The sequence below is a fragment of the Parasteatoda tepidariorum genome, chromosome 10 (assembly GCF_982258835.1).
Source record: "Parasteatoda tepidariorum strain Cologne lab strain chromosome 10, Ptep-v5.0, whole genome shotgun sequence".
Lineage (NCBI taxonomy): Eukaryota > Metazoa > Arthropoda > Arachnida > Araneae > Theridiidae > Parasteatoda > Parasteatoda tepidariorum.
In genome coordinates this window covers 1,525,182-1,550,118 of record NC_141764.1, presented here as the reverse complement: position 1 = coordinate 1,550,118, position 24,937 = coordinate 1,525,182, and the positions used below count along the sequence as shown (strand labels likewise).

Here is a 24,937-nt window from a genome sequence, read left to right as displayed (position 1 = left end):
TTTTACTATTTTAGAATTCTTCTTTGCAAGTTTTGACAAAAAGTTTGCAGAAATAAGGAGAAAAGTTAACAATAACCATACTTTGTAAATACTATATAGCAGAAAGAGGAATTAACATTTAAAAATAAAAATAATTTCTAACTAGAGCTATATTCCTATTTACTCAAAGAATTTGTGTATTTAATACATAATAAAAAAATAAAACTGCATTAGTAAATATTGACTATATAAAAATAAAAACTTTAACTCTAGTAAAACGAAAATAAAAAGGCAAATTTAAATTTCATTACCTGAATATTTAATATTAGCACATAGGTTAAAATGATTTTAATTAAGTAATTAGGCTGTAATTGAGCATTATTTTAACTTAATAAGTGGAATTAATTAATATTATCGATGAACATCAACACCACTGAGTTCATCAGAAAAGAAATGTTGATTTGCAGTGAAAGGCTGAATAATATTACTTCAGCTATTTTAGTGATAAATAAACAGTTTTAAAAATCTTTCTTCCATTTTGCACACACTTTCAAAGCCATAAATTTAATTCACAAAATTTTTACTAATATACAAAGGATGTTCATACGATATCAAAACCAAAAGAGCATTAAAATAGAGCAATTAAATAAAATCAGGGGATTGTTTTTGATTGCATGTTTAATAAATAAACTTTAGAGGGGGAAAAAACCCAATTAGATATTCAGTATCAGGACAGAATTTCCAGTAAGTTAGGATTGAAAATTAAAAAAATTTAAGAGATGCTGTAACTGTCCATTGTAAATGAGATTTGTTTTCATCATTAAAGGCTGCAAATAAAAGCTATAGAAGAAGAAACTGAAACAATTGCACCTTACACCCAATTTTTTGGATTTACGACTACTAATGTACAACGTCGTAGCCTAGTAATTTTGAACCCAATCTAGAAGACAAGGGAACTCCTGAATCAAGTATTGGGAGAAATTTGCTTTCGTGAAAGACTTGAGAGGAAAACCACGAAAAACCTCCCACGGTTAGCCTAACAACTGAGAACTCTTAACCCATGATCCGTCTACTACTGAGGATATTTTATATCAGTACTGTGGTTGGTGCAAGGTTGATGCAGAATTCGTATTGTCCAGCCATCACTGGGATTCGAACTTAGTTCACCTCAGTGTGAATCTATAAACTATTTACTGCTGATGTTAGGTCTAACACTCTGAATCCTCAGGACTGTTCTGCAAAATAGTTTTTGGGAACTACTGCTTCATAAAATTGCATGTTTCCCATTAAAACCAAACACAACAATAAATTATTTTTATGCACGTATAGTAAATTTTAATTCTATTTTAAAAGCCATAATTTGTTATTAATGTAATTGAAGAACTCTTCACTTTTCTGGGGATAATGACTAAATGTGTGCTATAAGAACTTATCAAGAAAAAAAAAAGGTTTCTTCAAATATATATCTACATATTTAATATCCTGTCAAGTATTTTATTTGAGTATTTCCATAAGCTTAGGGAAACCTGAAATTGTCAGGAAATTTGATTTTGGGATAAAAAAAAAAAGTCAAGTAAGAATGCAATTTTAGGGCAAAATATAAAAACAAATCTTGCAACAAACTGAAATTAAACAAATTTTAAAATTGATGGTAACAATAAGTGGCTAATGAAGTTCAAAGTAAATTCGTCTAACATCTATTTTAATTATTTCTTTTAAAACTTTTGCTGCATTTTTAATAACTCTTTACCTAAAAATTCCTTGTTTTAAAGTTGTTTTAATTCCTTATTTCTATTATATAACCATATTCACAGTTTAATATTATTTTTAAAATGTAATTTTTTTATTTAATAAAATTTTGAAAATGGTTTAACAATAAGTCGTCATATGCACCAGAGAAAGGATCGATTCTCAGGGGTAATTGCGAGCTCAACTAAAAAATCCTGAAAATTTCTTGAGTAAAATCATTAATGACACATTTCAAAAAATTATGTCTTTATAAATTTAAATCAGTGATATTTTCAAAATATGAAATTCTAAAAAAATTATGTACATAAATGCAGCATAATTTAAATGAATGATTATGTATAAGTTTACTTTTTTCTCTAACTTAATTTATTATTCTACCCGACAAAAACATTTACAAACGAAAGAGATGCCAAGTATAAATTCTAGTTCTAATATTTTTAAATAAAATATACAAGAATTTCTACACATAAATGTGATTAATGATTTCCAGAAACTTCGGGATCGCGGTTAGTGAAAAATCCAGATTTTTCACTAACTATACTTGTTAAACAAACAATAACCCACTGAATCTACAACTATAGATTGCAAACTTTATCATCCTCCCAAACATCACCAAATCACTGGGATTAAGCCGTAATTTTGCATGTTGTGAAAAGCAGTTTTGATTATAGATTATGTTGATTAACAAATTTAAAGAAAAGTTCTGATGATAAAGAAACTGAATACATAAAAGAAGGTATTCTAATGCCACTCAACTCAGAAAATAACTTCCATTTTCCAAAAAAAAAAAATATATATATATATATATAAACACATGGGTGATTCTCATGAAATATGACAATTCGGACCAAACAATTTCTTCAAATTTAAAGTCGTCAAAATAATCTAAATTTTTTTTGTATACTTCTTCAGTTACACTTATCTTATAGACAGCTGACTATAATACACTGCTGTCTATAGATAGTTATCTTATAGACAGCAGTGTAGTTTATTGATATTTGCTCGGGAAAAAAAATAAAATAGAAATTCACCGAATCTTGCATGCCAGGAAAATGACATTTTAGCTTAGAAGTTTAAAAAACAGTCATTTTAAGTTAATAGTAAGTAACTCAACTTAAGCCTTTATGTTAGATGGACCATAAATTGCTTAAATGAATTCTTTTTATCCACTGTAGAAAGAATTAAAAATTTTTTGCTGCTGATATGTACAGAATAAAATTATGTATAATAATCAATCAATAAATAAATAACTTTGATTACATCCAAGCATATTACAATCATACATAAACTTGGTATTAGGTTAATATTTACTTTCCCTCCTTACAGTATTAGCAGTTAAAAAAATTTCTGGTAACACTTCAATATCCTGGCATTCATAAGCCAGGAAAATGACAGCCAGGATAATGACAAATTCGCCATTTTATAGCATATAACTTTTCTTTAATTAAATATTTTGGCCTACGACGTTTATATTCTGTAGAAAACAACAGGATTTCTTAAAATAACTCGGATAAATCTATGTAATTTATGTTATTAATGGTTTCAAGAGGCCGGGAAAATGACAACAAAAACCTTCTCACCTTGAAAGAGTTTTTGAAATAGATTTTGAACCAGAAAATTGGTTCTTTATTCATGCAACAAGATATGTTCATATAGGAGGGCATCTAATCCATCTATTAACACAAGATATTGATTGCTGGCTCTATCTATTTTGGTTATAAACCACTAAATAAAAGTAGACAGGAAAATGACAGATTTTCTTGGGACAAACAAATTTTTGACAGAAAAAATTAATTTAAACGAAGTTTTTGTAAATAATACCCGCTGCGTATATTCTAGAAATGCTTACACCGGTTGAGATAAAAAAAATAGATATTGAAAAATTTGTAGAAAGTTTTGAGGCTAGTTATTATTGGAAACATTGTTTGGGACATGCCAGGAAAATGGCATATACAAGGTGTGTAGCCAGACTTTTCAACAAAAAATAAGAACCTTTTAAGTACTTTTAAAGCACTCAAAATTTTTTTTAAATCACTCCCCCCCCCCCAAAAAAAAAAATTAGGATCTGTGCAGCAATAGAAATTAATTTTGGTCCTTAAAAATAAAATAATTGTATATTAAAGTTGAATAACATTATTTTATCGTTTAAAGTTCTAAATTTATGAACATAAAAAAAAAATTTTTTCTCCAAAAACTTCACATAAACATGATAAAATAACTAGTTTCTGATAAATATTGTAGAGAAATTGTGAAAAATCATGTATTTTTTATAATTTAGAACGACAATCAACACAGCAAAGAAAAAAAATCTCATTTTAAAAGATAGAAAATTAAGCCCTTTTTACGAACAACGAATAAAAAAAAGCATCTTTAAGGGCTTTTAAAAAATGCAAATAAACATAAGCACTTTTAAAAAATGCTACACTCCCTCCTATAAACACAGATTTTTTATAATAGATAAATATGTTTAACTTAAGTTAAATTTTACACAAAAATGATAACTAGTTTCATGTTTTTTCTTTCAAAAAAAGAAAAACTTTATTTAAATTGGTGAACTCATTTTTTGAAAAATAATTTATATCAAACATAAACAATTTTATGTACATTATATATACAAAGAATATACAGATGCTAAGTTCTTCCTTGTTTTGGTGACAGTTGAAAAAAAAAACAATTATTTCTTATGAACACAATCTTTCCTTGCAGTCAAATAATAAAACTCATTATTTCCATAACACATCTACTTAGAAATTAAAAAAAAAAAAAAAATTTGCAATGTAGTTATGGAGAAGGATTATTCAGGGTGCCAATTTAAGTGGTGATGGATATTCAGGTGGTTGGAGTTAGTATTGGTATAGTATAGTGGGCCAGTTGAAGAATACTGACAAATTGAAGATTGCGATGAAAACAGAAGGGTGATGAAAAGAATACTTGAACCGGATCAGAACTAATAAAAAAGCTTTTATTTAGTAGTATATTTGCAGAGCTCGAGTTACAAAATATAAATATCATTCATAAGAATTTCAGTTGAATAAGTTTTGCATAATAATATTAATAAGGACAGGCCATGGGAGATAAATCCCCCACAACCTGCCTAATCAAAAGCCAAATTAAAAAGTACGTGTAATTTGTTCCCAACGGACACAGAAGCATGGGTAGGAGATCCAAAATTGGCGATTTAATAAATTATAATACAGCCAAAACAAAGCCAACCAGCATATCAATATTGGGTTTAAAATAATACCTTGGCGATCACGAGTCGCCAATAAATTTATGAGAATTATTACAACCATGCAACAGAAACATTTTTGCGGTTAGAAATTAGAATAAAAAGTTATAAACAGATTTTTGTTTTCGTTTAGAGGCGACAGTGAATTAATAAGTCTGCATTAGTAATGAAATAAAAAGTATCCGTTACATTGATCTATAAGCAAAGAATAAATATTTTGTGTTCGTTTTAAGAAGATTAAGCCTTTGATTTATTTTAAATCTAATTCCATTAATAAAAATAAGCTTAAGTAATCAAAGATATTTAAAAGGATAGGAAATAAATATGTAATGCCAATTGTGGCATCACAGTAGTTGTTGTTGTAGGCTCAACTATTAAGGCTAAGGTTGTGATTGTTCTTGACTTCCAGTGGTGCCATCTATGGCCAAGAATTCCACTTCTGCCAACCCAGTTTATAGGGCAGACCCATTCATACATCCAAAGATCATAATTTTGACCTGAACCAGCGAAAGATCAATCTCCAATTCAGTACCCCCAGCTGCATAATTTGTTATGAGATTATGGAGGACTTTGTAATCCGATAGATTAAACATGAACTAGTCACCATTTACTACACGAGAAGTCTTTAGTCGGCTGGATTAGAACTCTCGATCTCGCGAATGTGTGTCCAGCGCCTTGTCAACCAGGCTAAACTGGCCCAATTATTGCAATGACTTTCTTTTCTTTATGCTTTGTGTACTTCATTTTAAATTGAACTAAATAACTAATAACTAAACTTTAATAATTAAACTTTTTTTAACTAGAATAAACTAAAAAATCTTTTTTTTTTAACTGTTTCCCTGACTATCCTGAGTGGTATGCATGTAGTGCAAATATTTATTTTCCTGAGTAAACTCGGGTATAGCAGAGTGCAGAGTTCGTCAATGCATTTTATTTTATCACGTTTTTATTCAGCCAGAAGCAAAACAAAAAATAATAATCTACTGTGATTGGAAAAGTGCCAATTTTCTTGGGGAGTTTTGCTATTTGTAGGACTTCAGACAGTTGTACAGACGATGGTTGATGAATTTACATCGTAAAAAATAGTAAAAAAAAAGTGCCGTTCGCGAGCGAAAGTAATGCAGATGATTTTTCAGATGCTGAAGATGTGAACCTATACAAAGACTCATATTTAACTTTTTTCATTCGACCGACATCATTTGGGACAGTAAACTGAGGGTAAATTAAATATTTTATTACGCATAAAAAATTAAAATGTCAACTTAGAACGTGTGTATTATGTTTTGTTTTAGTTCCTCGCATTTATTAACGAAATAAAAAAAAAATATGCTGATTTTTAACATTTTCTTTTCAAAAAAATTGTTAAGGAAAGCGGTTAACTCAAAAATTTTGCGATAAAAATTTTAATGTTTTGAAACAGAGCATCATCATTTGAGTTTAGAGCTTCAAAGGCATTGATTAGACTGCATTTATTAGCATACTTAAAATGTACAGAAGCATAATAGCTGGTGATTAGTTTTTTATTAATGTTATGAACTTAATTAACAAAAAATCTTACAAAATTACAAAAAACCAAAATAAAATATGCATCACTGAACACAGTGTTCTATGAGCAAAATCACTTCCTCTAGAGGTGTATGAATTCTCATTTGTTTTTCAGCCATGATATTCAGTGCTTGTTTCAAGTCATCTTGAACTCCATCCAGAACTAAATCCTAATAAAATGTAATTTTATTTATAATTATGAGTCAGAGTATTTGCATAAAATATATTGTTTGAATTTGAGAACAAGAAAAAAATATATTTAGTGGAAAATATTAAGTTTTAATATATTTTAATAAATATAATATTTATATACATGTACCTAAGAAAAAGTAGCTTTTTTCTTATATCACAAATTTCAATATCATTGAAGCAATTTGTGATTATGGCAGCACTTCACAACAGCATGAAAAAAAAACTACTCAGGTCATGTGTGGGGAATGATTAGTTATCGACAATGTCACCCTTCATCTATGAAAAGGTACCCCAACATAGAATCGAGTTAACATGTCTTATATACTAGGGAGTTGGGATTATATTTTTGTAGTGGTACATACACTACAGTACTCCGTCATCAGAATTATATCCGTGATAGTAATCTATAAACGGATACCACAAGTTGACTTGTGAGAGGTCGGGAGAGTTGTATTAAGATCACTGTACTTTTGCTGATCGTGAGAACTGTATTTTAACGGTCGTGGTCGCTCTCGTGTTGCCATTAGCAGTCGAGTCGAGACTGAGTAGCAACAGTGCAAGGTGGATAATGTCGAAGACACAACTAGCACGTCAACTGTTAAATGTGGATCGGCCATCAAAGTAGGCGTGTTCAGATAGAAGTCGGCGTTACTGTCAAGATAGACTTGCTCAAACCTGACTACCGACCTCCAAAGTACCCCTCCATAGAATCAAGTTAACTTGTCTTATAAACTAGTGAATGGGAATTATATTTTTGTAGTGGTAGATACACTACACACGTAAAAAGATTATTACCCCCAAAAAAACTAGTCGACAGAAAGTTCGAATTTTAAAATGATTTTACGAATAATTTTATTACCCTTTATACAAGTGTCACTCTTGAATCAACAGTACTTTGCCAATTTCGTAAAACAGATTTTTCTGGATAAAATATACTAAGATCAATACATGTTATTAGACAATACGAAAAACAAAACAAAGAAACAATAATATACATCAATTTTCACACAATAACCTTTTGTTTTTGGTGAAAAAACATTTAATTAACATAAGAATTTTTAATAATAATTCAATGAATATCACTGATAAAAAATTAGAATAAGTAGATGATAAGTTGAAATTTCTTATTTTTGAATTTTACATTCTTTTTTTCATTTCAGCAAATATTTACAGACAAAAACAATGTTTAAAAAAAAGCTTCAATTAAAAAAAAAAAAAGGAAAAGTTCAATTTTGATTTTTAAAAATTGTTTGCAAAATAGATATTTCCAGAAAATAAATATTAGTATAAAAGAGGTGGTTAAGTCACATCTCTTAAAAGATATAAATTTTATTAAAATAGAAAACAAGTAGGTAGCCAAAAAGGACAAAAAATGAATATTATTTTTTATATTTTCTTAAATAAAAAAAGCTCAAAGGTTGGTCTAAGTCGTAAAATTAAAATAAATTTATTTAAAATACATAACAATGCCTAAGCAACAACCCCTTTAAAGATTGAAAAATTGAATTATTTTACTGCAGGAAACATTGTAACTTAAAAAAAAAATAAATTATTTTTTTGTTTTGAACAATAGAAGCAGATGTTTAAGAAAGACTTAGAGAAATTTCATAAGTTATTGTCACGCTTAAATATGCATAACACATTTCCTAATAATTAAAAACCAAAATATTATTTTATTTAATCCTCTTTTAATAAATAAAAATCATTAATATAATGCGTAATCTTTTTATACCACAATCCTTGAATTGAGTGCAGAATAAAATCAAATTTTAGAGATTCCCTCTACATCTGCCTAACACATTAGCATAGAATTCAAAAAACCGTTAGGTGGTTGCTAAATGTTTTGATTACATTAAAATTCTCTATTGTTTCGAACGCTTTCTTATCCACCAATACATTTGAAAACGTAAGGCTAAGGAAAAGAGTCTTGGCATTAAATTTTATCAATTAATAGCCAATACATTCCTTAAATTTCCTTATAGAAAATTATATTTTAATATGTACATGACACTTACATTTTTGATTTCTTGGTGAAAGGAGGTGCCCTGTGAGCTCTGCAAGCATCTGAGGCCCTTTTCAAAATTTTAATATTTAATAATTCATATATACATAAAAATGGAGATTTCTTTGGAGCTCCACATAATTTGAAAAATAAATGCATAAGTCAAAATAATTTTTGTCAAGGAAAGTTAAGGAATCCATATATTGGCTATTCATTGATTAAATTAATTGAAAAGGCTCCTTATTGTTAGCCTTACGCATTCAAATATATTGACGGAAAAAAAAGGCCTGAGAAATAATCGAGAATTTTAATGAAATCAAAACATCAGCAACCATATAACGGCTTTTGAATTCTATGATAATGTGTTAGGCAGATGTAGAGGAAATAGCTAAAAATATATTTTATTCAGCAATCAATTCAAGGTTGTGGTAAAAAAAAAAAGATAAAAAAATGAACAAAAGAGTTGTGATCGCCCTTATTACGATCACTAGTTACCCATGGGTCAAATGCTTTTTCTTTCTGGATTGACTCCATTAAACGCCACATCATTTCAAATCATCGGTTGCAAAAACTGTCTCAACGGATGTTTGTTGTCGGATTGATTTTCATATCCTGCCTATGTATGAGTTGTACAAAATACTTTTCTTTCTTCAGCATTCATATTTATATTAAAATCATCGTCAAGCAGTCATTATACGTAAATAGTAAAAAGAATATAGAAATACTTTAATTTATTATGATGTAAATACATTAAAAATGCCTGCTAGTGAAAAGAAAAACAGCAGCAATCGCCTTAGCAACGCATGGGCACTGTTTACTATTATTCTTGAACACAGTTGAAAAGTGTGTGGACGCCATCAAATCTAAACCAAGACCCATATTGCTAATGGGTAATATGATAATAATTTGGCTTTTAATGTTAGGAAATATGTTATGCATATTTCTGCACATTAGTCATATGAAGCAAAAACTCAATTTAAAAATAATTCACTTTACTTTTTTGTTTTAAAATATAACAACTACCGTAACTTCTTCCTTTTTTTTTAAATATACAAATAATTATTAAAACACAGTGTAAATACGATGTGGAATCTAGTAATATGTGGTTGATAAATTATAATTTAGTTATAAAATAACATCTACCTTATACCAACAGCAATTTTGAAGAACTCTGTAGTAAATGCTTTTGGCTTTCGCAATTTGCTTATTGGATATCTGAAAGAAAAATATCAAGGAATAATAAATTGATGGAAAAGTATTATTACAACTTTAAAACATGCATAGCTGCCAACATGTATAAGAAAAAAATCCAGTTGATTTTACGAAATAATATAAATTTCATGATAATTGTTACAAAATATACAAAATATTTTACACATAGGGAGTTTTAGGGATTTTTATAGTCATCAAAATAGCAAAACTGCACAATTTTCCAGTTATGATTTCACATTAAATAAACTTGAAATGTTACGTATTATGTTTATTCATCTTTTTGAATAGTAATAGGAATTTAATTCAGAGATAGTCAACTGAATTTTGTTAATGAGATTTACTTCATTACGCATTAGTGACACTTATTTCAAGCAAGCGATAATCTGCACAAAAATTCTATTTCTATAGGGACTTTTTAAGGAAACTTACACTATTTTAGGGAATTTTCTAAAATGTACAAAAACCAGGAGAATTTTTATAAAATCAGGAGAAACTGGAAAAATCCAGTAGAGTTGGGCAGCTATGAACATGTAAAAATTAACTTATGTGATAACTAAATTATTTTAATGCACACATATTGAGATATTACTAGATCGAATGATGATTATTCACAAGTACAAAAGCTTAAAATGTGGCAGCAGTTCAAAAATATATAAGAAATTCCCTTTTCTTTCCGTACTATATCTCATCTGAATAACATAACATACAGTTACTGCAAAAAATTTGACTTGAAGAACAATTAACCCATTGCCAATGTCGCCTGAACTGACTTCGGGCAGGACAAAAATTAACGTTTCTATTTTGTGAAGCCCAAGCTGAGTTTGTTTCTACTTTAGGATGCTAAATTCACTATTTTCCTAACAGATGACAATAGTGGTTCTAGTTTTTCATGGATTACAACTTCATTCCAGGGAGGGAAATGTGGGTGGGGTTTGGGGATATACCATACTGTAAAAAATTTGTAAAATTTATGTATTGAAAATCATATTGTTGTGTTTTGATATTATATTATACTAGTTATATCATATTTAGCATCAAAATTTTGTTTCATTTGCTCTCATTGAATAAGATGTGCATGTAATCCATTACTTTTTTATGTGTATGTAAAAATTATAAATACTATAATTATTGCATTTAAAAATTTATTTTTGCAATAAAAAACCATTTTCTAACTTTTATAGTACTATAAATAAAAGAATTAAACCGTCAAATTTTTTCCCCATTTTTCTGAAATATATGTCACTGTTAAGGGGCTAAAGAACACAAAATTCAAGTGTTTGCCAGGGGAAACGTTGATAGATAGTGTAATTCAAAATTTTAAAATCAGATTTATGAATACCGTTAATTCATTAACATATAATAACAAGTCTGATCAGATTCAGCTAGGTTTCATATAATATTTTGTATCAAAATACAGGAAAACCGAAGACATTGTTGTTCTTTGTAAAGAAGTGGATGATCAAATGCCTTTGCACATTCTCGACATTTTCAAGTATCCAATAGACATAAATGACTTTAGGGATTTATTTAAAATGTTTTTCGAAACATGAACAAGTGTAAATCAAAAAGTCATTGGAAACATTTAAAAAAATAATTAATTTAAAATTAAAATATATGCCTTTTTATACCTCCTATTTTAAATTCTTAATATGTTCTATAATGATTATTTTTTTTCTTCAAAAATATTTATATAAGAGTACCGGATCTTAAATGATTTGAATTTGGGAGAGTCATTAAAATAAAAATTAACACAATAACTATTAATTTGTCTGGGAAGTAAAGGTGGCCTGTGCACAGTAATGACCCTATTGTCACTTGTCACATGTCCAATTTTTAAGGGGAATGAAACTAAAATATTCAGTTAGATAAGTTTTAAACACTTCCCTTCTGAAAAAAAAATATTCCACCTGCAAAATGTTTACATTTTTTTGATTCCTTACTTTGTTTTAAATAAGTTAAATTTAAACTAATGAAAATTCATTTAATTTTTTTATGTATTTTAAATATTAGGGGGGGGGGGAGCTTTCTGGGATTTCGAATTACTGAAGGTGACAACTATCTACCATTCATTGCACCAACAACGCCTATGATTATAACCATAATTCTATTTGTCTTGAAATTGTAAAGCCTTAACCTCTATAATTCCTCCTGTCTACAAAAAAAAGGTGCAGGTATAGTCCAAAATAACTATTAAAAACAAGAATAAAAAAAAATGCTTACTAATAACTAGTACTAGAAGGATACAATAAAACACACAATTTTTTTTAAAGGAGTATTAAATCATTATGTACATATTATAGAGCAAAGAGAAGATACAAGAAAAACATGGATTTTTAATTGAAAACAAACATAAAAAGAAATCCTACTTCAAATTTCAGGTAGGACCTCCATAAAAGAGAGATATAATAACATAATGGCGATGTCAGCATTCTTTACTCGACTACGATGTCTACATTCTTTATACAAGACTCGGATTTTCCACATTATCCCAAGACTAAGTGAACTATCTGTAGCAAGAAATGTTAACAAAAAATGTTAAAAATACAGCACAATATAGCACTAATTAAGTATAAACACACACATACACACAAAAAAACATTATCCCAAAGCTAAATGACCTATCTGTAGCAAGAAATGATAAAAATATAGCATATAGCACTATTTAAATATAAACATACAAACAAAAAAAAACATTAACCCAAGACTAAATGACCACAATATAGCACAAGTATATATATATATAAAAAAATAAATAAATAAAAAACACACACACACAAAAAAAAAAATTTTAATCTTCAAAATAAAATAAAAAGTTCATTTTTAAAGAAAGTTCAAATATAAAAAGTTTACAATGCTTGTACTAAAAATAAATATATCGAAACTTTTTATAGTGAAATATAACCAACTTTTTTTTTTCAATTTCTTTTTTTGTAATATTAAGATGCAAATTAATTTATTTAAGGAAAAAAAATTGTATTTCTGATGTATGGAGGGTTTTCTCAAATTCTTGTTATACCCACAATTTTTTTAACCCATATTTTACCGCATTAAAAAAAAACTTATTTTGTGTACTTTCAAGTCTTATTTTGTGTACTTTTAAGTCATTACTAAGACTTACTTTGTGATTGTTTGTCATTTATTTTTCTTTGCATTTATATATAAATTTTTCTAATTGTTTTTTCTTATTTGATTTTCCATGATGGGGCCTCGGTTTTACCACTGACAACAGAGAGGCTCTTGTGCGTGTTAGCAGGTAGTGTGTCCCCTCATGATGTACTGTCCTGCTAACACACATATCTCAAATTTTTTATAATTTTTGTTTTCTGCTAGAATTGTTTTTCTGATTTTATAAATTAAAATAAAACAAAGTTGTATTTAGCTGCTGTAGGCGTTTTTTTATTTTGATTTATTATTTTAAATGTTACTTACTTATTTTATCTTTTTCTGAATTTGTAAATTAGTTTCATTCTTGGATTAGATCATAAATAGGTGTGTTATTCATTTACTTCAATAAAAAATATCATGCTTCTAATATTTGCATTAGATGAAATGCATCAATATATTACTGATTTATCAATTTTATATCTGCTTATACTTGCAAATTAGCTGCAATTTGTCAGTGAGTAAGATATTAAACTGTTATGAAGAACTAGGGTGCAATTATTAATGGCAACTTGAAGCCCTTCAGATTGATGGGTACCAGCTTGTCAAAAAAGAAATGGTACCAGCTTGTTTGGGAAGTAAAGATGACCTGTGTACAATACTGACTACATTGCCACAATTAGGCTGTTGATCACACAATTAAGGGTCCTTAACTTCCCTGGCCACAAAAAGATGTTGCTTCATCGTTTTCTAGTAACATACCATTTCATAAGTAAATATAAAAAAATTAATTTGCAGCTAAGATGAAGGCATAATTTTTCAATATCCTATAATTCAACTAACAAATTATTTTGTGTCAGCAAATCGCATCAATACTAAATAGAAAGATAGATAAAGCATGGGAGTTCTGTGACTTATTATTGACAAGTTTATTTTACATGATATTTTATTCATAAATATTACCTCAAATCCTTCTGGTCTTTGTGTTGGTTATCTACATCTTAATGCAACGTAAAAGCAATTTTACGAATATAAACATTTAAAAGCAAGTAAAAAGAAAATATGGGCCAGTTCCGTTAGCTAGGTGCTTAAATTATTTTTATTTATTTATTTTTTACACACAGACAAACTACCCCAAAAAATAAATAATAAAAAGTATATTTGAATTCAATTGTACCTGGCAAGCAGAAAAGTACCCAATATTCTAAATAAATAAGAGAAATTATGCATTAAAACTTTTACCGAAGTCTTCTTTAGTAGAGTCATCAGGGGTATTTTGTTTGCAAACTAGAGAATATCGTAAGTTCTGAAGCTATAAGAAATATCCAAGAATGTGGCTGGATTTGAGTGGAGGATCTTTCCAGAAATTTGGCAAAATATCTAGACGAGTAACGAAAAGAAAAGTTTACTATAATGCTAAACTATATTTCAGTTAATAAAAAGAAGAAAATAAGCAAGTGGTTTAAATAGCGAGTGACAAGGAATAACTTGGAGGAAAAAAAACCTTTTTATTTATCATCAGGACTTAAAATTCCATTATTGGTCCAAGTACACATTCAAACAAGCATATAAAAGTTAGTTATACAAGGTGCGTAGTGAGATTTCTTTAACAAAAAATAAGCACCTTTTAAGTATTTTTTAAGAACTCAAAAATATTTTAAATCACTTTCCAAAGCAAAATAATTCATAACTAGGATCTGTGCCGTAATAAAAACTATTTCTCTCATATTGTTTAAAGAAATGTCAATAAAATTCAAAAACATTTTCAAAAACTTCACATAATCTTGATAAAATAACTAGTTTCTGATAAATATGGCAGAAAAAATTGTGAAAATCTTGCATTTTTTGTAATTTAGAACTACAGTCAATACGGCAAAGAAAAAATCTCTTTTTAAAAGATAGAAAATTAAGCACTTTTTACAAAACTTGAATAAAAAAAACACCTTCAAAGGCTTTTAAAAAACGAAAATAAAATTAAATAGGATAGTCCAGTTTCTTTGATTAATGTCTTCTTACTTAAGTAACTTCTAATAGTCTCTAAATAATAAATTCAGATTTAATCATTTGAATGTTCAATGATGAAAAGGTTAAGTCTATAATAATAATGTAAGCACAAATTAATAAATAAATCCTTAAATTTAGTTAACAACATAAAAACAACTAATTAATAAAAAATACATAAATACTATGATTAGTCGGATTTTACTATTATGAAAATAATGCATTCCAATATATACAACTTTTCACCCATGTGGCAGAATTTTTTCCTGCTTTCTGCGACACACCTCTCTTATACTAATATTTTTCTGCAAGATGCTTAAAAATAACAAATATACATGTTACTTATTTGAAGTAAGAGAAGCGTTAACTTCAAAATAAATAAATTTAAAAAAAAATCGAATCAAATAATTTTTTAAACTGAATATGTAATATTTTCTTATTCTAATATTATGGGAAATATTCTCGTCTTTTGTAATTAATCATCAGATTAATTAAAATTTTAAAAAAATCGCGAAATCTGTAGCAGTAAGTACCGAAAAAAAAAGATTGACAACCAAATCCCGGGAATCGGACTCTTCAAAAAGAGGGTACTAAATGTGTTTTCATTTCGAGATTCAGTAGCTTTAATAAATAAAATCGTATTAAAAATATCGGATTTTAATAGCTATGTGGAAATCAGTAGTAATAACTACATGAAAAAACTGAACAAAAATTTTTACAGAAAAAAACCCCGAATGTTCTATTTCATTATTCTTTATTTTTCATTATTCTCAAATGAGAATAGAAAAATCACAAGAATTTTTTCCACTCCGATGCGCGAGAAAGGCGTCTTCTGAATAATTCAGAAGAAAATATAAAATCTTTCGAAAGAAGAAAAATGTTTTACTTCCCAAAGGAAAAATATTTCTGCAAGAACGTGGTAATGTTCTGCAACAATGTCGCCATGGGGCTTTCCACTACATTGCTGCCTATTGAAGAGATTAAAAAATCACAATATTTCAAAACTCACGAGAGGATTAATAATGAAGATATAAATTTTTTTCAATAGCTTTAAAATATTATTGAAAATTATGCATTTTAACACAGTGAACCATCCATTTATATTAATGAATGATTAATTTTTAAAATCATATTATGATGTGCATAGATAGTTAATTTTTGCAGGGAAGAAATTTTTTTTCATTACACATATGGAGAAGTAGGATTTATGATTGAACACACTAGTTTGTATTATGTTACAGACACCTATATTTTTATACCAAATGATGATACAAATTTTGTAATAAATCAACAATTAACCAAAAACAATAAAATTAAGAAACTTTTTAACACAAAATATTGATTCTTTATACACCGCTTCATCAAATGACAATATTTTATTGAATTTTTTAGATATATTGCATTTATTAATGTAGGTGTAAAGTAGAATAAAAGATTTCGTATGAAACATTTAATTAGCTTTATTTGTACAGCTTATTTTAGAAACAGTAGCTTTGGTGCCGACTGATAGGGAAGCATACAGTCACAACTTTTTAATTCTCCAACTGCAGATTGAAAAATACCATTTTAATTTTCACATCAAAAATAAAATATCATGTTCAAAAACCGAAAAATTGAGAGATAGAAAAACTCACTCTTTAATACAGTCCGCCATTAGTGCGATCCTTCAGACTGGACTTTCAATTTTAATAATCACATTTAATTTTCAACTATATTAATATTATTACAACCTAGTATACTTTACACAGTGGATTTGTTGGCATTGGCAATGTTAGAGAAGACAATAAAGTTTGTAGTCTGTAGTTGTAGATTTGGTTAGACATTTTTTTTAAACAGTAGAGTTTTACTTTTGCTGTTTTAGTGCCACTGCCTCGTACACATTTGCCCAGCATACCAATAGTTTGGCGACAAGCTGTGGTGACATTTTCTAAAAATCACACCAAACTTGTAGCGTATACTAGGATTTTACTGATATTATTCGACAAAAGATAATTTTTTTTATTGTTGGTTACATAACACCACTAATTTCAAAACAAATTACAAGACAATTATCATCATAAAAAATTTGTTTTGCATAAAATAAATAGTATTTTGCAGTATTTCATGAGCTTGAGAAAAACTCTCCCAGACTAACAAATTGTATTTTTTATACACTAAATTTCAACACTAATTTGATAAATTTCATTCCCTAATGAAATGTTTTAAAATACAATTTCAGTAAAAACTTAACAATCATAAGCATATTTTCCCGAATGGAACTGATCTACAGCTGTTTTAAAAGAATTATACACTTACACATAACAACTGTATTAAGGTATTTTAAAAAGAAAAGGAAATTTATATTAGTTATACTTTTCTGGAACTACAAATGTTTCACTAGTTGTATTTGGAGTAACACTTTTGTGTTTAGCTTTTTTCTTCTTCATATGCTTGATTTTCTTGCGTGCTCTAACATGTTCAGAATCACAATCTACAGTTTTCCTACAAAAAGTCATAAAAAAAATACAAAATTTTATTTAGAAAAAGAATAAAAAACTTTATACCTTAAAAATAAAAACTAATTATGCTACAAAATCCGGTGAAAAATCTTTAAAAAACAACAACAACATAATATGCTCAAGTGATTTGTATGAATGATATTGAGTTAGAAATAAAAACTATAAAAATTAAATCTTCATTAACTTATTAACATATCAGATAATGAAAGATCAGATAATAAAAGATTAATTTTCTTTTTCATTAAAAATATGTAGTGTAAATTAAATAGTTTCTTTCTCAGAGATTTTTTTCCTTCATTTTTTAAATTAAAAATTGGATCATTTTTTAAATTTAAATAATTGGTAAGCAAACGTTCTATCCCCTAAGCCATCACAGCTCTTACTGTATTATTTATAACTTTAAAAAAAAATTATCATGTTCTCTCCAACAATGGTACACTTGCTTTGCAAATTCAATCCATCTTTGTTTTTTTTTTTTTCAAGTGTAACAGCAAAACAGTTTAATTTTTCAATGATTTTTCCGTAGAAAATAATTTAAACATTTAAATTTTTAGAAGGAATGAGGATGGATGGATTCAATTCAAGTTTTTTAGATATGTAGGTTTGATAATAACAGAACAGACATAGTAAGTCTTAAAATACCTAATAATGGAAGTATAATAAATGGAAATTTTTTAAAAATTAGTTTGTTGTTTCATGATTTTGAATCCAAATTTTGGTAATTAATTTAAGTCATTTAACTTTATTTAAAGTAAGATAATTTCTTACATAGAATTAAAGTGACAAAAAATTTGCCATTCTTGAATTCGGATACAAAATAAATTTTTTTGCAACATGAATTATAAACACAAATTTGAAACAGCAGTCATGCTCACAAGCTCCCTCTACAATTTTAAAACTAGAAGAACACTATATTTGCAACAAAAACTTGATAGACACAAAATTCTGGGCTCCAACCGCCCATCAACCAGTTTGAAACAATTTCTCTAGAATATGTATTTTAAGAAACAATAATAATCTAACATTTGAATAATAAGGCAAATAAAAATTTCTAAAGTAAGTGACATCCATTGAAAAAATTCTATAGAAAAATTCAATCAATGTGATTCAATTCGGAAAATTACTACAACCTAAATAAAATTTTAAAAATATTTTCTATATCAACATTGGTTAAATATCTTTTATTTTTAAATTAATGTATTAAATATACTATTTCATATGAGAATTTATACTTACTCTAGTTTGCTGTATACTATTTCATTATTCGAGGGAGCATAACTCCTGTTGTTTAGCTACTTGGGATCAGCATTCCTGTTGTCTTTAAAGCAAATAAAATGCATAAATTACTTTAATAACAGTGGAATTCACATCAAAAGTAAGTTAGACTGGGCACGTATTAATTCCAGTCTAACAATTAATATAGATTTTTAAATGAAAAGATTTTAAAGGGATTTGTAGAATACAAATTACCAAAATAAAATAAGCATAGGAATCTGATTGGTGCTAGATTTAAAGTTTAGTATTTTTTTCACTTTGCACTAGAGCTGCACAATGGGCTATTGGCGACAGTCTGGGAAATATCCCTGAGGATGATTCGAAAACATGCTAGCACAATTTTGATCCTCTACAGAGGGGATGACTCCCCTGCCCTGGTAGCCCGACGACCTGCATGATAAGTCAAGCACTTTATGTTAGTAACGGTAAGAGTTTACGTCACCGAGTCGAGCACTTTACGGTAACAGTTTAACGAGGACCGATACAGAGAACCCTTGGTCCCTACACAGGCTGATCAATGACCAAGTGGTCCTCCACCCCATTACTTCTCGCAGTCCGTGATGCTTGACTTCGGTGTTCTACTTAGAACCATAACTTTACGATCAGCCCACTGCGGGAAAAATATGCACACAAATCAGTTTAATGCAATTTCAATCAAAAAGTAGGGCAAAAATAAAAAGTTGAATAAGAATCAAACTGCTTCTATAAACAAACAAATTGAGTCACATTTTTAATTTAATTATGCTTATTAATTTATGCCCATCACTGTTTTGTCTGTATAGTTTGTCTAAAATAATAACTTCCCCAGACATTCGTCTGGACCTGTGGTGGTGACTATGGTAACGAGGTATGAATATTTCAAGTAGGGGGTCACTGTTTTGGAGTGGTTTTAGCTCGGGTTAGTCCTAAAGTGAAGCTACCCTCCCTAAAATGAGCAATTCTTGTTTCCATAGCAACAGATGGCCTCAGACTTTGTGGCGGGAGGATTCTTTAACTTAGAAAAACTACATTCCCAACTGTGATCCAATTGACACACAGCAAATCCAAGAAACATGATTTATTACATGAATACTGGGTTTGTGATATTTAGCAGAACATCCCAAGTAATATCAAAATAAATCAGGGATGAGTTTGGCAAAAAGCCAAAAATGTGTACAAAACAAATTTCATATAGAAAAAATTCCCGAGCAAGAAGTGTCTGTAAGAAGCATATACAGGGGTCTGTCCAAGACAAATTTAATACCGAACTTCACAAATTAAACTTTAGGAAATTTCACAGAATACTTTTTTCTAAATTTTATTTTTGTATCCTGTAAAAACGATAAATCCATATTTTTGTGTTGATTTTTTAATATAATTTTTAATTTTCACAAATTATGTCTAAATTTTCACAAAATAGGCACCTTTCAGAAAAACCTAGACAGACCCATGATATATCTGTAGAACAAACATTATCAATGTTTTTAAAAAAAAAAAAAATAGTAAAAATATCAAATTATGAAGAAGGCTGAATAAAATTTTAAATGTTTTTTTCTGTTTTTAATTTTGTGTGAATTTTGATCTCGATGATACGAATTCCAATGGGAAATTTTTAAAATTTAATAAAAATTTAGAATTAGTATGATTTTGTTTAATATTTACGTATAACAAACTATCACTTAAAGTAGCAATTAATTTTTTTAAATATCAGCAAAATTATTTTTCAAATATTACAATATTCAAACAACAAATTCAAACCTAAACCATTTTTCTATTAGATTAAATCAAACAATAAATAGAATATACCATCATTTTGACTTTGCGAATAATAAGCTGGGAATAGAGAAGGGTTGGATGCAGTTGTGGTGGTAATAAGGAATAATGGAAGAATCTCATTAGGATCAGAATTCATTTCAGCAATCTAAAAAATTAAAAGTTAATAAGAGGAATTAGATAATTGAGAAAAGTTCCTTAATAGTAACATTCATTTAAAACAGTCTTAAACTAAACTCATGCACTTATATCAGTGTTATCAATACAGAAAAAAAAATGGGAAAGAATTTCTCACTCCTTCTCAAAAACAGGGTGAGATTTCAAAAAGTTAAGTGAGATTTCTAAAAACTAAAAAAAAAAACACGAGTAGACTTGAAAAAAAAATATTTCTTTAATTACAATACATTTTTAACATCTTACAATTTCTAAATCGTTGAATATTTTCTGCATCATCATATGGAAAATGTTCTATATCTACTTTTTCATCAGTTATTCTCATTAATCAATCTGTTACAATATTTTGTTTTAATTCGGTTTTGGGTGCTAAGTGACCTTGCACAGATGCTGAACTATTCAGAATCACTAATTAAATTTGTAGCATTCGTGCTTACATTTTCCTAACCTCTACATCTACCAGTATAGGGTTTTCAATTATTTCTGTTTTAGAATAGTGAAGTTCGTTGAAGTTATTTCCATGTTCATATTTCTTGTTAGGTCTTCTAGCATAGTTTTCACAGACTTCAACTTTTATAAATTGCTGTAAATTGTCAATGAGGGAGTTTGTTAATTCATTAACAACTAAAAACAGAGCTAACTTTAAACAACTATGTTTAAAGTAGTTGATAAAGGACTCATTTCTTTCCTCAACGCTTGCCGTAGCTGTTTTCATGTTTTTTTCAAAATGGCGAAAAACGAATTTTTTTCCAAAATTCGAGAGATTTGAGCATTTTAAAATTAATAGAGTGCGCGAACTTCTCACGTTAATTATTTTTTAATGCGAGAAAAGAAAAAAATATGTCTTGCTCTGTAGTGAAAACACTGTATATTTTAAGTAGGTAGGTACTTTATTTATATCGCACTAGAGCTGCACAATGGGACGGTCACCTTAATTTTTTATCATATGCAGAGGGAATGGCTCCCCTGCTTTGGTACCTGCATGCAAAGTAAAGCATTTTAGGGTAGAACAGTTTAACGAGGACAATACTCTCCGTCCCTACACAGGCTGATCAAAGTGGTCACCCATTTACTGACCGCAGCCAGTGATGCTTGACTTCGGAATAATATTTTAAAATTCATAATATTGGTAAAATAAAGAAGTATATTTTAGTTTACTATTTTTCAATGCAATGAATCAAAATAAACAAATATATAATTTAAATCACGAATGCACAACCAACCTTTTTCTAATAGCAGGCTACAGAAACAAAAAAATTGCCATATTCAGGGCCAACATGAATAAGGTAATTTAACTGTAATTCTAAACACATAAAGCATATTTAGATCCTAATTTAAAGTAACATGTATCATTATAAAATTTGCAAGAAATTACTTTTCTCTGCAAGCAATGAACCCCTGTGGCTGAATCATAGCGGCATTGTCGCAGAACAATACAGACTTCTTGTGAAAAGATTTTTCTTTTCAGAAGCAAAAAAGTTGCCTTCCTTGCCTGTCAGAGGAAACAGAATGCTTGCTATTTTTTTTTCTTTTGAGAATAAAAAAATTCTGTAATGAGTTAGTTGGAATTTCAAATTTATGTTATAAAAAGTAATTCCCAAATCATAAAAATTTAAACAATATTTCACTTTAGAAATGCTTTTTAGAACATTTTATTTTATACTTTAGTAAAATATGACGTTGAGAAGGGGTTTAATTAAAAATTCAGATTTGTAACAAAAGAATCAATAAATCATTGTGGTATATTTGTCCTTTTATTAATATTTGGTAGAAATAAAATCTATTCAATATAACGAGCAAATCTGTATCAAGAAAAAAAAATTTTTTTTCAAAAAATTAACTTTAAAAATTAAAATATCCACATTTTATATAAAAATCAATTACTGTGTCAATCAAAAATCAATTTATAATAACTCAAATTCAGATCTAATAATCAGGTCAGTTACCTGTTAAAACCAGAAAAACAGCAGAGTTTAGCGAAAAAAAATTTTTAAAAAGAGAAAAGAAACAAAACTTTACAAACTTATAAAATTAGCATGATCATATAAGTTGGATTGAAAATATATATACATTCGGATATCATATTGCAGAAGTTCAAATGGAGACAAATTTGATAACTAGCGCTATTAGGTCTCACAGTAAAATATAAGATAAGATTGATAATTACGATTTATAGACAGGGAATTTTAACAGGTAAGTTTTCAATCAGCATTATATTTTTTTTACACAGCAAAATGTACAATCACATAAGTACGGATTGTTGTGTAGAATGCAGATTGTAGAAAAGTAAGACGAGCTCTCTGAGTCAGCTTATAGCTCTGTGTTTTTATTAATGGAGCTAATGGTTGAGGCTAGGTAGCTAGGCTTGTTGTTGTTAATTTACGTCGCACTAGAGCTCACCAATCAAGGCCATTTCAATATAACGAAACGAACATCGTCTTCCACAGCGCGAGGCGACATCGGAACGTAAGAGAAGAGTCTTATATCGCTATATCGTTATCTTATATCCTTGCCTGTGTTATTATCGCTATATCGTTTTGCGCTCGTTGTCTTTACTCGACGACTTAAATCAGATTTCTGATGCATCGCCTTGAGTCGCTGTATCGTCTTGCCGATATATGCGTTAAATCGATATGTCGCGATACATCGATTTATAGCCCAGTCCTAGTCTTAACGATCAGTCCACTTTTGATCCTGTAATCCCTAAAAATACGCTTCTTGAGTCCTTAACAATTGTGCTCAACAAGGCTAAAAATGAATATGAAGGAGGGGAATTACAGGTTCAGTATTGTCCACCAAACGTTTGTATAACTTTGGATGGTATCTTTGTGCTGCCTTCTTTAATGAGTGCTCTTTTATTTACAACTTTCTTTCTATCGTGTAGACGATGGATGTATAGCAATCAAACCATTCAAGTAAACTGTTCTGGGACCAAAAAGTGACTTGAATGGATCATCCAGCAAAGTCTCGGATCAACATTGCAAATGATAAAATGATAAAATCGCGATCATTAATGATGAAGATGCAATTAGTATTAAAAAAATATTATAATCTAATACATAGCAATCATCAATACCATCTTAAAAAGAATCGTAGATATTTTACATAATTATTGAATATGATACTTTTTGATAAGTGGAGGTTTTATACATTTTGATATGATACATGGAAGACTTTGTGACCAGACAGATTTAACGGGAACCATTTACTAGATGGGGAGTCTTCCACCGGCTGAATTCGAACTCCCGCTGTCCCGAACGTGACTCCAGTGGTTTGCCAACCAGGCTATCCCGGAAATAAAATAAATTTGTATAAATGTAGCATAAAACATGCTCTCGAAATTGTTTTTTTTTTTCTTTACCCATTGGCAAAAAGGGTGTTGTTTTGGGTTTGATGGCGTTCGCACCTTATTTTGACGTCATTACACTCTTCACCTGTGTTCAATAGTAACAGTAAACAGCGCGCATGCGTCATCATTGCATGTGCTGCTTTGGCGACCGCTGCTGTTCGATTTTTTTTTGGAATCCTTTTTTTTCACTTTAAATTTTGTTATGCATTAAGTGGGTGAATTTATTTTTGAGATATGTGGGACCGGAGAGATCTCATAAATACTTCTTGAGTTGTGAATAAAAGAGAATTTCATCATGTGAACGATATTTTTTCGTTTCTATAATTTTAATTAAGAATCAGAAATTCTAACCTACAGTTCAAACTGGATAATTTTCAATACTAATTCAGCTGAATATCGCAAATAAAGAGGATAAAAAAAAAAAAAAATAGTCAACAACCATTTCGCCAATGGGTAACTAGTGATCGCCTTTCGGCGATAACATTCTTTTTAAAGTTCATTTTCTGCGCTACTGTTTTATTTTTTATTTTCGGTGTGACAGTCAAAGAATTTTGACGATTTCAAGTGACAACATAGAGTCGCGGTGGTTCAGGGAATAAAGCGCTTGACTTCCAATCAGGTGACTTAAATTCAGGTTGCTTATAAAAACCTATATACAGCTGGAAGAGATTAAGATAAATTCGAACTTGGCTTATCGAAACAGAAAAAGGATAGAAAGGAAATATTTTAAAGTTATTCAATACAATTGACAGATTTATGTAAACTTTCTTATGAGGTTATAATTATCGTTATTACACGACAAACTTCCTATAACAGTTAACTTCTATTTCTGTCGAAGCAGCGAATACAAACTTTCACCTTCTCGTGCTTGATTGTAA

The 24,937-nt window shown here is 28.8% G+C and overlaps 1 protein-coding gene across 5 annotated transcripts; it reads right to left on the bottom strand.

The window, feature by feature from the left end:
* Positions 1-4,255: 4,255 nt before the first annotated feature.
* Positions 4,256-23,187, bottom strand: LOC107453536 (nuclear exosome regulator NRDE2). Of its 5 annotated transcripts, none has more exons than XM_087152961.1 (8): positions 22,781-22,981; positions 20,570-20,684; positions 18,746-18,827; positions 17,364-17,492; positions 14,253-14,390; positions 12,275-12,415; positions 9,840-9,911; positions 4,256-6,672 (listed from the first exon to the last, which is right to left on the bottom strand). In XM_087152961.1, exons 6-8 carry the CDS (start codon positions 12,335-12,337, stop codon positions 6,547-6,549), a joined length of 261 nt encoding a protein of 86 aa, XP_087009087.1. In that variant the 5' UTR covers positions 12,338-12,415; positions 14,253-14,390; positions 17,364-17,492; positions 18,746-18,827; positions 20,570-20,684; positions 22,781-22,981; the 3' UTR covers positions 4,256-6,546. The 5 variants fall into 5 exon arrangements, with proteins under 5 accessions (XP_087009087.1, XP_087009089.1, XP_071040263.2 ...); XM_087152963.1 differs by having other exon boundaries at positions 4,672-6,672; positions 22,734-22,981; XM_071184162.2 differs by having other exon boundaries at positions 6,412-6,672; positions 22,878-23,187.
* Positions 23,188-24,937: the final 1,750 nt, after the last annotated feature.

Coding starts and splice junctions, on each gene's coding strand:
- LOC107453536 (XM_071184162.2), bottom strand. CDS start 12,337: ATGCTGACATCGCCATTATGTTATTATATCTCTCTTTTATGGAGGTCC. Junction 9,912..12,274: donor GGTCCTACCTGAAATTTGAA/GTAGGATTTCTT, acceptor TTTTTCTTTCAG/ATATCCAATAAGCAAATTGC. Junction 6,673..9,839: donor AAAATTGCTGTTGGTATAAG/GTAGATGTTATT, acceptor ACATTTTATTAG/GATTTAGTTCTGGATGGAGT.